This window comes from Panthera onca, chromosome B1 (assembly GCF_046562875.1).
Source record: "Panthera onca isolate mPanOnc1 chromosome B1, mPanOnc1 haplotype 2, whole genome shotgun sequence".
Classification (NCBI taxonomy): Eukaryota; Metazoa; Chordata; class Mammalia; order Carnivora; family Felidae; genus Panthera; species Panthera onca.
The window spans coordinates 189,226,239-189,238,885 of NC_138342.1; the positions used below are offsets into that span (position 1 = coordinate 189,226,239).

The window sequence follows — 12,647 nt, forward strand, 5'->3', positions numbered from 1 at the left end:
TAAAAGGATGAGAACTGTTTCCAGAAACTTCTTTTTCTTCTTTTGGGGGGGGGGGGGGGCACAGCTTGAGAGCGAATCATAGAGACAAAGAAAGTTTCTACTGTAGAGATTTTATTTCTCTTATTTTCTTACCAAAATCTCTTCCTCTGGGGTATTCTTTTGCTTTCTCTTTCTCACTTGTGCCGCTCATGTGTCCCTTTCGCAAGTTTGAGTCATAAAACGAATTCCTCTGCAGGTTGGAATCAGCTATTGCTTGGCCAGAGAAATCCTGGATTTTGCTGGAATGGTCCTGCCAGGCTTCCTGCACCAGACGCAGCCCTGCAGGGAGCTGGGAATGGAATCTGAAACATGTGACGTTGCAGGTCATGATGCAGTGGTCAGGCATGTGATCTCAGCTTGGCTGCGGGCAGTGCCAGTTAGGTCTAGAAAAAGTAGGACGTTGGTTGCACGGCAAATAAGTTCAGTAGTGGGTATCAGAGCCAAGGAAACGTCAGAGAGCTTGTGACACACGGAGGGATCGAACGTCATCGCAGTTCGCGGCAATGGAAAACTCTTTCTGCCCCCCAACTGAAAAATATACCGCGTACTACTGCCTTTCTGAATTTTATTTCCTCTTTGTCATGAAGGGAACGTCCAAGCCGAGGTCTCCTCCTTCTTGGCCCTGGCCTTGCCCCGCGGGACGTTTTCAGTTAGTTTCGCAGCGTCATTGTTACAGATGGTGAGCAGTTGGTCTGTTTACCACAGATAACGACCTTAGTTTCTTCCCAAAGAGAGCTGCCAAGTTCAGTGGGTTATTCCTGTGCACCCAGTAATTAGTAGGTGCCGCAGGAAGTTAAAAAAAAAAAAAAACACAGAAGGGAAATTTGAGAAAGAAATTATTTCCTTTATTTTCTTTCCCACATGAGAATATCATACCCTTTGCCTTCAGGGAGACTTAAAGGCATGAGCTTGATGTATAAGAAAGGATAATGCACATGACAAGGAAAAATGAGTCGAGCAACAGGTAGTTAAGAGACGTAGCCTTACTAATCTTGAACAGACTTTGAACCAGAAAATGTGAACTCTGGTCTCCAATTACATCTTCAAACCTCCAGTCCTGGTCTTCATCTGCCCTCTGGTGGCCATGGTTCTGAACAGGAAATTCCACAGAAGAGCTCCCCCGAAAGAAAGCAGAGGCCCAGTAAGAAATAATAAGCATGTGTATATGTATGGATATGGACGTATATGTAAGTGTATATGTAAGTATATATGTAAGTGTATACATAAATGTATATGAATACCCCATATTCTTTACCTCTTATCTTCATGGTAAACCTGTAAGGTAAATAATATTCTCACTTAAAAATCAAGCTAATAGGGGCGCCTGGGCGGCCCAGTTCAAGCCCTGCGTCGGGCTCTGTGCTGGCAGCTCAGAGCCTGGAGCCTGCTTCAGATTCTGTGTCTCCCTCTCTCTCTCTCTCTCTCTGCCCCTCCCCTGCTCGCACTCTGTCTCTCTCTGTCTCTCAAAAATAAATAAAGAAATGAAAATCAAACTAATAATTCCAAAACATGAAGTTAATATATACATCAACCCATTTCATGGGGAAGATATATTTCCACAGAGGAGTGTCTGTGCCCAAGCATTCAGTACATCCCGAGGTCCAGGATGTTTTGTAGTTATTTTCTACATCTGTATTATAAAAGCAGTCGTTGTGGTGGGGTTTTTTGTTGTTGTTGTTGTTTTGTTTTATCAAACATTTTTTTTTTTTTTTTTTTTTAGGGAGAGAATGGGAGCAGAGTAGAGGGGTTGGGGCGGGGAGAGAGAGAAAGAGAGGGAGAATCTTAAGCAGTTCCACGCTGAGTGTGGAGCTCAGTTCAGGGCTTGATCCCACAACCCAGAGATCATGACCTGAGCCGAAACCAAGAGTCGGATGCTCAACCTGCTGAGCCACCCATGTCCTCCAATAGTGGTGGGGTTTTTTTCACTGTCCAAACATGAAAGTATGTTATATCACGCTCCTCCCACCGTGATGTCCTCCAGAATTTCTGCAATCACCTGTCCTCTGCTATCCCTCAGCACCCTCTGGTTGTTCACATTGCCCAGGCTACTTACAGGGCTCCAGACCGTCCTCCCTCCACTCCTGTGTGTTTAGCCCTCTTCCCACACCCATGCTTCACCCGTCCTGGCCACTGTCCCTGATTCTTCCCAACCTCCCTAGGTACGCTAAGATTACAAGGTTGTTGACTTTAACGAACATTCCCAAAGGGTTAACGACGATGGGAAGAGTGCACACAACGCACGCATCTGACAATAGAAAATACGGTAAAAGCTTGGATTGCGGATAACTTGTTGCTGGGAGTGTTCCGCAAGACGAGCAAACATTCCTCATAAATTTTCACTTGATAAATGAGCGATGTCTTGTAATATGAGTAGTACGAGACGCCGGATGTCACATGATCACAACCGAGCCAACGGTTCCTCTCTCTCTCTCTCTCTCTCTCTCTCTTTCTCTATCTCGCACGCATGCACTGTGGGACTGTGGGTGATCATCTCCCACGCTTGGATGCTTGGTCTCAGGCTGTGGTGTTTGCAGAAATCAGTGATCTTTCAGAACATTGGAAGGTTGTGTCTGGCACTTGTCCCACAAGTCCCACAACTGGCACTTGTGTATTTTATGTCACTTCCAAGCACCTATGGACAGTCCCTTGTTTTTCCATCCAAGAGTAAGCTTAGGAATGCTTTGCTTCCTTCTAGGTCAGGCTGCCTGCAGATATGGACCCTTTCCTTTGCTGTCTTATTGCCAGTTACATGAAATACAGTAAATGACAAGAGTTTATTAATACTGTATTGCAGTCAACACCCATTAGTGATAATGAAAGTCTCCTACACAATAACCCTCCTCTGTCTTGTCTCTCTCACACCAGCCATGAAGTTTGCAAACAGAAGTGCAGGTTAATTTGTTTATTTCTCTTTATATTTTGTATTTTCTTTGTTGTATTGTATTTCAGTACTGTAATCATTTTTATATGTATACTTTTGGGCTGTGTAATGAATCATCCGAATTTCCATTATTTCTTGTGGGAAAATTCGCTTTGATATACAAGTGCTTTGGATTATAAGCATGTTTCCAGAATGAATTATGCTCGCAAACCAAGGTTTTCCTGTATTGATGGGCAACGGCTTCCTGAAAAAGTAATCTGCCACTGTCTTCGTAGTTTCCCAGTGACCGCATCTTCCCTTGGCTGCAACCTCTCTGATCTGCTGGGCTTTTCTTTTTCCCTTTACTGATCCTTCTCCCCTCTCGAGCCGCTGGCCTCCAGCCCCCACACTTCTGATACTTGTCTTAGGCCTTCGCGTTCACTTTCTTCCACCCAGACTGGGCTCTACACCAGAGCAACTGGGAGTCTTGTCCATGTTATAGCATTACTTGCTTCATCATACCACGCGCACCCCAGAGAGCCTGGAATCCGCCCCCTTTCCTCTCCCCTTTATTCACCCAATTTGAGAATCGCTGCTCGAATCTGACAGTTTAACCGAGAAGGCAGCATGAGGGAGTGGAACGAATGTGTTTGGTATTAGAACACCTAGGTTGAAATCCTGCCTTCCCTATGACAGATGAGCTCTGCAACCAACCGTGGGCAAGTTTCTGCAGAGGAATTGGAATTGCCTGTCTCCACAGCATCCATTTCCTGCTTTCCCAATTTCCAACCCCTACCCACCACCCCAATCCCAATAGGAATCCATGTGGTTCTGGGAAGTTTGTGAGTGTATTCCAGTTCTATGACCCCAGGAGTTGATCCAGAGGTTGTTTTTTTGTTAATGTTTTTGGGTCAAGGTTATAATCCCCAGTTGCTTGGTCAAACACAAGTCTAGATGTTGCTGGAAAGGGTTTTTTGGTTTGTTTTTTTTTTTTAGATGTGATTAATATTTTTTTTTATTTTTTTTAACGCTTATTTATTTTTGAGACAGAGAGAGAGACAGAGCATGAACGGGGGAGGGTCAGAGAGAGGGAGACACAGAATCTGAAACAGGCTCCAGGCTCTGAGCTGTCAGCACAGAGCCCGACGCGGGGCTCGAACCCACGGACCGCGAGATCATGACCTGAGCCAAAGTCAGCTGCTTAACCAACTGAGCCACCCAAGGGCCCCTTAGATGTGATTAATATTTAAATAAGTAGACTTTGAGTAAAGCAGATTATTCTCCATAATGTGGGTGAGCCTCACCCAATCAGTTGAAGGCCTTAAGAGCAAAGACTGGGATTTCCCAGTGAAGAAAAAATTCTGCCTCAAGACTGCAGCCTAAAAATTCTGCCTGAGTTTCTAGCATGCTGTCCTGCAGAATTCAGACTCAAGGCTGCAACATCAACTCTTACCTGAATGTATAGGCTGCTGGCCTGCGCTCTCCAGTTCAGACTTGCCAGCCTCCACAATCGTGTGAGATAATTCCCGAACACAAATCTCTCTCATGTAGATGTATATACATATTCCATCCAGAGTGCTGAACCTCTTCCTGTATTAACAGTTGGGTACTTTATTTTTTAAATACGTATACGTGAGAGAGAGATTTATTTTATATTTATAAATATACATACATATACATATATATAGGCAGTGTGGGTGTGCACGCACCTCCTATTGGTTCTGCTTCCCAGGAGAACACTGACACATGTAGGTATGTCACCAAAACCCCGTTAAAGCTTAAGCTTTTTTCTGGGAATACTGGGACATAGCTACTCCCTTTGTTTTGAATGGTGGAGTTCTGATGTGAGATTTGGAACAGCTGCTAGGTGCAAGCTCTGGGCTCGGATCCTAAGATCTAATGCAGGCACTACCTCTTAGCACCTGTGGGACTGCTCCTTCGTTTCCTCGTATGCAAAGTGGGATTATAGTGCTCACCACATAGGGTTAGGGAAAGGTTGAAATGGTTTACTACTTAGAACAGTGCCTGGATCATAGTAAATGCTCAATAAACCCAAGTGTCGCTGCCAATGCTGCTGCTGATATACATGGCCTGATAACAAGCTGATGTATAAGAAGGGCAAGAAAATGGCCCCGTCAGAGCCCTGACGGCTTCTCAAACCTCTAGGTCAAACTGTCATCGCTGTCAAAGCCATCCTGCATCTGGGCTTTTCAGTGACATAAGCTCATAAACTCCTTTCATTTTTTTACACCTATTTGGGTTCAGTTTTTATTTCATATCCAGTGCTGAACATCTTCCCGTCTTCACAGTTGGGCAGTTTCTTTTTTCGGATCCACAAGTTTGAGACCCATGGCCCTTTTTCCAGAAAATGGAGCTACCTGTCGACTCTATTAAGAGTGACGAGTTTCAGTGGCTCCAGGAACCCTATTTCTAAACCCATCAGCAGGGTGGTACCTTCAGTTCCTGAAAGGTGATTTATTCCCCTATGGCAACTGCCCAAATGATTCCTGGGTAAGGTGATTTCAGTGAGGAGGAATCAGGAAGGGACTGGGAATGATGAAAAGATGACGGTCTTAAGGGACATGCAAATGAAAAACATAATAGGATACCATTTCAACTCACTGGTTAGGTAAAAATGTAAAAGTCTTAAAAATTCTAAGTGTTGACATGTATATAGAGCTAAGGGGACTTTTATATACTGCCGAGGGGGGATGTAAACTGTAATCTACAAAACGAGGTATAAAAATTGGCATTATCACGTAAAGCTTAAAATGCCTTTATTCTGAGGCAATAATATTTCTACCAGGTCTATCCCTAGAGAACCTCTCAGATATGTGTCATATGAAACACTTACAAGAATGTTGGGCACTGCATTGTTGATCAGAGCAAAAAGACTGAAACAACCATACACAGGGGGATGGATAAATTAAATGTGGAGTCTTTACTTAAAGCATTCCAAAGACAATGAAAATGAATGAACTACAGCTACATGAATCGATGTGGCTAAATCTAAAAATCATAGCTTTGATTAAGAGCACTTGCAAAGTACATACTAAATATCATTTATATAAAGTTGAGAAATACACAGTAATTAATACATTCTTTAGGGATTCACCAAGGCTGGTGGAATGATCACGATTTATTTTCTAATGCAGTGGTGAGTACATGGGTGTTTCTGCTTGTCTTTACGTTATACATGTTATATTCTTTTGTATGCATGACATATGTTCTTTTTATTGTGATAAAATCTGCATAACATAAACTTTAGCTTTTTAACCATTTTCAACTGTACACTTTAGCGGCATGCACTTAGGTACAGGCACGTTGTTACACAACCATCCACTACTATCCATCTCCAGAACTTTTCCGTGATCCCAAACTGTGCTTTTGGCATCACAGCCACGAAATCATTGCCAAACTCAAGGTCATTAAGTATCTTTGCTCTGTTTTCTCCTTAAAGTTGCATCATTTTCCTTTTTAAGTTTAGGTCTTTGACCCATTTTAAGTTCATTTTTATTTATGGTGTGGTAAAGGCCCAACATTCTTTCGCAGAATAAATTTGTAAACAGAAAGAATCGGAGAATACTAGCTCCAGAAGGGGCCCTTCCCATTTACAATGCGGAAACTAGAATACAGGTGAAAATAACAGGCCGAGCTCACACAGCTGGCTAAAGGGCAGCAGCAGAGTCAAATCCTGCCTTGTTGGCAATGCCTCGTTCTCACTGCCCAGGAGCCTAAGCGCCAGGAGCTCCCACCCGGGTTTGGACCGGGTACCCAAAGAAGCACCGCGCTGCCTCGTTTCAGCTCCGGCTCCTCCCCTTCCCCGCCCCCTGGGCGGGCCCCTACGGCTCCGGAACTGCGGAGTTTAGGAAAACGGGCGCGGGCGCGGGGAAAAGCCCGGCTAACTATTGACGTCTCAGGGACCATCAGCAATTGGTTGGAAGGCGCTGACTCCAGATCCGCTTTCCTACAATCCCAGCCGGGATTTCTCAGGCGCTCCAGGACCGGGAGGACCCGCGGGATTAAACGGTCCGGGGCGGGGCGGGGCGGGGCGTGCGAGCAGGCTCGGTCCAGATTGACCGCTCGGGGCGGCGCGCGGTTTGGCGGGATTTTTCTGACTCCATTTACCCGCAGAGCCTTGGACTCGGATGGCTCCGTCGCGGCGGGTGCGGGGCCCGGGGCGCGGCGGGTAAGTACCTCGGTTCGTGCGGACGCAGCCCGGGCACCGGCGTTACCTCTTTCGCTTCCTGCCGCGTTTTGTGCCTCTCGGAGCTGTTTGTGCTGCGTAGCGAGGCTCCCTGGCTCTGCCCCTGCGGAACTCGCTCAGGGTCTCGTCTTCCACCTATAAAATGGGAATATTAGCCCCAAGTGCATAGGGTGGCCGCGAGATTTAAAGCAGTTACAGCTGAAAACTGCCTGGCGGGTGGAAGAGAAGGTTAGCTTTGTGTGCGCGAGTGTAGGCTGAAGCAGGCTGGAAGTATTTTGAAACAAAATATCCAACAAATAACTCATTGAGCCGCCTCCTGCTTGCCAGACTTTACATTCTAGAAAGTTTGCCCTCTGGCTGGCCGTCAGGATTCTTATTTTCGAGACCCTGCCGTGTTTGTAACACGAACGTTAAAGCTGAACCAAATCTCCAGCCGGTGCACCAAGCTGTCGCTTGTTATTCTTAAAAAGGGGTCCAGGATGGGTCACGCAGTTTTGTCTTAATCAAAAAGGGCATGCATTTAAATATAGGCTGCCAAACTGCTCTCCAGAATGTTATTTTTTTTTAATTTTTAATGTTTTTATTTATTTTTGAGGCAGAGACAGAGCACGAGCAGGGGAGGGGCAGAGAGAGAGGGAGACACAATCCGAAGCAGGCTCCGGGCTCTGCGCTGTCAGCACAGACCCCGACGCGGGGCTCGAACTCACGGACTGTGAGATCATGACCTGAGCCGGAGTCAGCCGCTTAACCGACTGAGCCACCTAGCCGCCCCCAGAATGTTATTTATAATGGATTCGTTGACAGTTGCCCTGCTGGCAGTGTCTTGAGCGCACCCGAAGGCCTGGTGTGGTCCTAGCTAAAGGGGTCTCGGCCTGCTATGGTGGGGACGCAAGGTCATACATACACATGTCCAGGAGTTCCTCCTGGGCTGTGGGAAGACTCCCTGTAGGAGGTGGCATTTGTGGATGCAGGGTGACAGCGGAATGCAAGCCAGGCAGAGCTTAGGGGAAAGCCTGGAGCAGGACAGAGCAGGGAGGTGGAATGAACTGAGACTAGACTCCTGTGGGGACTCTTGATGGGGGGGTGGGGGGGAGGGAAGAACCAAAGACTCTCCCGATGGAGAGCCCCACTCTCTCCATGTGTGTGTATACATACAACATTTTTGCCTTTGAGACTCTTGAAATCTGTTTATCCCTCTCCCCCAAACTCACTGGTGCACATCTACCAAAACTTTTACATACGGTATCGCAGAAGTTTCCATCTTTGGAAACAGCACCTTGCTCCTACCCTAAGGTAAGGTGGAAACTTGACCTTTTTTTAAGCACAGAGGAGGCAAGAGCCAGGGGTCAGAGGAGGATAAGTTCTGCAATCTGGTTTCTAGTCCTCTTTCTGTTACTTGGCTGTGTGACCTTTGATAAGTCACGTAACTTCTTTTTCCCGAACCCTGGAATCATAAATGCTGTAAAATGAATACCTGGTCTACCTTCTTCTTTGGAACGGAGAATCAAATAAAGCAGCGGTCCTTAAAGTGTTTTTAGAAATGTGCATTTGGTAGAAACGCAGCAGCTCAGATCCCATCCCAGGTGGATGGAATCAGAATCTCTGGGGTGGGGCCAAGCAGTCTGTTGGAAGCCTTCCAGGTGATTCTGATGTCTTAAGTTTGAGAACCACCGCTCTAAAGGGTTCCACAGTTTTGTTTACTGTGACTCACAGTAATGATGTTTTACATCCCGATTAATACACACGTGTGCACCACACACTTCTAGAACAACAACAAAAAAAGGGTTATGAAAATCAAACGTTCAATGCAATCTTACATTTTCTGTTCTTTTGTATTTCCTTTTTGAAAATACAGAAGGGGCGCCTGGGTGGCGCAGTCGGTTAAGCGTCCGACTTCAGCCAGGTCACGATCTCGCGGTCCGTGAGTTCGAGCCCCGCGTCGGGCTCTGGGCTGATGGCTCGGAGCCTGGAGCCTGTTTCCGATTCTGTGTCTCCCTCTCTCTGCCCCTCCCCCGTTCATGCTCTGTCTGTCTCTCTGTCCCAAAAATAAATAAAAAACGTTGAAAAAAAAATTTGGAAAATACAGAAGAAGATGTTGAGGGAAATTCTGGGGACGTGGGTAGAATTTGAATATGGACAGTAGATTATATGAGCCTATCAGTGTTCATTTTCTTAATTTGGAAATTGTACTGTGGCAATGCGTGCTAATGCTCTCTTAGGAAAGGCACACTGAATTATTTAGGGGTAAAGGTGCACGTTGTCTCTACACACACAGCGTATGAGACAACATGTGAACGGGAGGTGAACGTGGGTAGAGAAGATACAGAATGTTCTGGAAATTCTATCAAGTAGAACATTACTCAAAGAAATATTGATTCCGACACGCCGGACTGATTTTGCTTTCCACGAATGGTGCCTGCACAGCCAGTTGTAGAGTCAGAGACTGAGTATGGTGTCGTACCCAAGTACCTGCAGTGCCGGGTGCACGGAGGATACGCCGTACATGTTCACTGGAAATACTGTTCCCCGCCCCCCCCCCCCCTCCTATTTCCAGTCTGTATTTTAGTCACTGTTGTTACATCTTGTTTACGCTTGTTGAAGATCTGCAACTTTGTCCTTTTACCCCAGTGCCCAAGGGAGGGGCATTAGCGGTGGGAAGGGGAAAGCTGTGGATTTGAACTGCTGGAAATTTTGACGCGGGCGGCTTCTTGGCTGTGTGCCGCTTTGGGCAAACTTACTCTGCAGATGGGGTTCACTTCTACTTTATAGGACCGTTGGAGCTAAATGAGAAAATGTACGGGCAAGAGCCAGGCACAGGCTAGAATGGGTGTCAGGTGCCTAGTAAATGCCAGCCTGCTTCCCTTTTGCTCTATTCTGCAGAAACTGTCAGTCGCTACTATGACTTGTCCTCAGGGGAAAGGAAAATAGCAGGATTAAGAGCTTCTGTGTCCCTGAGGGAGAGAGGTGTGCTATTTTATACACCGGTGATATGATTTGACCTGTAAAAAAAAAAAAAAATGTCTGTGAGATACAGGTTCTGTTTTCCCAAAGGATTTTGCCATAACCTGACTTTCTCTGGGTGCTCACTCTTTGTGCAACTGATGACTATAATCTGGGGGAAAAAAATGCTTCGAATGGGTTGCGAGTTACGGTGTTTCCCCAGTTATTTTAAATATTTCTTTTTTGTGTGTTTTTGCTGTTCGATAGTGTGAGATCTTCAAAGAACTCTATAGGAAAAACACATTCCACAAAAGATGTAAGTTATCGTCTCACTTTAATATAATTATCTCATAACTGACAATACGAAATGATGAACGTTTTGTGGGAAGCTTCGAGTCGCGTAGACTTCACTTGGTGAGCTCGGTGTTCTATTGTAGTGAAAAGTGTATTCCTTTGCCTCCCATCTTTGCCAGTATATTACAAAAAATGATCCCTGTTAACATTTTGAATCTTTTTTTCTGGGCCTAGGTTGGTTTTCTTTTCATTTGGATAATTGACATCCTGTAAAAATTTGTACAGCTTTCTGTATTTTGCTTTTTTCACTTAGCCATTTGGCTAAAGTCCAGCATACCTGGCATGGAATTCTTCAAGTTTTAAAGCTCTGCTCCCAGCCTGCCTTCGCTGGAAGTCCAAAGTGCCGGAGATGGATTTCTTAGCGTTCCTGACTTCTTTCTTTTCTTGGAAGGCAGCTGGAAGCTGGAGGCTGATTTGCATCTCAGAGGATGGGAAGGCCTGTCAGCTCCCCTTCTCTGGCATCCCACCCCCAAGTACTCCGTGACAGATTTTATAGTGAGGGTCCGTAAGTGGGAAAGTTTTTGTTTGGTCCATTTTACACCATCTCCTTTATATCTTCTAGAATTTCCTCATGTTTTCTTTTCTGTAAATGGCATCCTTCCCCATTTCCCAGAGCTGTGATGGATTTTTTTTTTCTCATTTTCTGTATGTTTTGGTCTTTCATGAAGATTTGGGGTAGTAAATGTCATGGGGCCTGTTAGTATATTGAACCATAAACCCTTGTCTCTTCTTTGGGAGTTTTTACCTATGTGTATCCTTATGAACTTTCAGGTGCGTGGGGGAGAGGGCCCATAGCTTCCCCTAGATCAGCAGTTGGCAAACTATGGCCCGAGGGCCAAATCTGGCCTGCTCCCTGTTTTTGTACAACCCTGTGAGCTGAGAAAGATTTTTACCTTTCTAATTGGTCGGAATAAAATCAAAAGACAACTATCTTGTGATAGGTGAGAATGATACGAAATTCAAATTTCAGTATTCATAAATAAAGTTTTATTGTGACACAGCCGTGCTTATTCTTTCTGCAAGGTCACTGTCTGCTTTCAGACTCACAGTGTCTGAGTTGAGCAGTTCCAACAGATGCAAAGCCTACTATATTGAGTCTCTGGTCCTTGATAGAATTTAGCCAGCCCCTGTCTTGGTTTTTCAAAGGGGTCCGTTTCCCCCAACTCCCCCCTCAAAAAGTGTTAAGGATCATTTCTTTAGGCAGCAACGGTGGCAGGATTATCCTCTCTAAGTAAATCAACTTTGTAATGTTCCCGGTTGTTACAACTAATTCAATGACTTTGACTTTATTCACTTTCAGAAAGCTGGCCCAGAGCAGAAGCCTACTGATGTATTTGATTTTCCCGATAATTCTGGTATCTCCAGCATCAGCAGACTGGGTGAACATGAGAAAGATGAAGAACCTTATGAAATCTTCGGTTAGTATTTTAAATCTTCATCGTAAAAACTTGAACGTAGTTTATCCTAAAAACTTTAGGCTAGTTACGAATAAAAACATGCATCGGGCTCTGTGCTGACAGCTCGGAGCCTGGAGCCTGCTTCAGATTCTGTGTCTCCCTCTCTCCCCCCACCCCTCCGCTGCGCTCTCCCTCTCTCTCTTTTTCTATCAAAAATAAACATTAATTGGGGCACCTGGGTGGCTCAGTCGGTTAAGCGGCTGACTTCAGCTCAGGTCACGATCTCGCGGTCCGTGAGTTCGAGCCCCGCGTCGGGCTCTGGGCTGATGGCTCAGAGCCTGGAGCCTGCCTCCGATTCTGTGTCTCCCTCTCTCTCTGCTCCTCCCCCGTTCATGCTCTGTCTCTCTCTGTCTCAAAAATAAATAAAAAAAAAAGTTAAAAAAAAAAAATTAAAAAAAAAAAATAAAAAACAAACATTAATTAAAAAAAATTTTTTTTTAATATGGAAATCTTTTCAGATTTTAAAAATCAGCTGTCTGCATATGACTGTAGTGTTCTGGGGAGTACTTAATATTTTGAGTTAATTTTTCTCACTTTTAAGTACATTTAGAAGTAAGAACTCTTTTTTTAAAATTTTTTTTCTTTATGTTTCATTATTTATTTTGAGAGAGAGGGAGAGAGAAACAGAGCACGAGCAGGAGAGGGGCAGAGAGAGAGAGGGAGACACAGGATCTGAAGCAGGCTCCAGGCTCAAACCCACGAACCATGAGATCATGACCTGATCCCAAGTTGGACACTTAACGGACTGAGCCGCCCAGGCACTCCATTAAGAAGTCTATTAAACATTTAT

General features: G+C 45.1%; 1 protein-coding gene across 2 annotated transcripts in view; it reads left to right on the forward strand.

The window, feature by feature from the left end:
- The first annotated feature begins 6,038 nt into the window (after positions 1–6,038).
- CENPU (centromere protein U) overlaps positions 6,039–12,647 on the forward strand; it is a 40,754-nt gene continuing 34,145 nt past the window's right edge. The window contains exons 1-3 of one of the 2 annotated variants that reach the window (XM_078445289.2): positions 6,039–6,056; positions 10,314–10,362; positions 11,701–11,818. In XM_078445289.2, the coding sequence (XP_078301415.2) occupies positions 6,049–6,056; positions 10,314–10,362; positions 11,701–11,818 (175 nt within the window). In that variant the 5' untranslated portion in view covers positions 6,039–6,048. Of the gene's footprint in view, positions 6,057–6,767; positions 7,089–10,313; positions 10,363–11,700; positions 11,819–12,647 lie in introns of those variants that run through there. The other variant, XM_060652909.3, reaches the window with a different exon arrangement.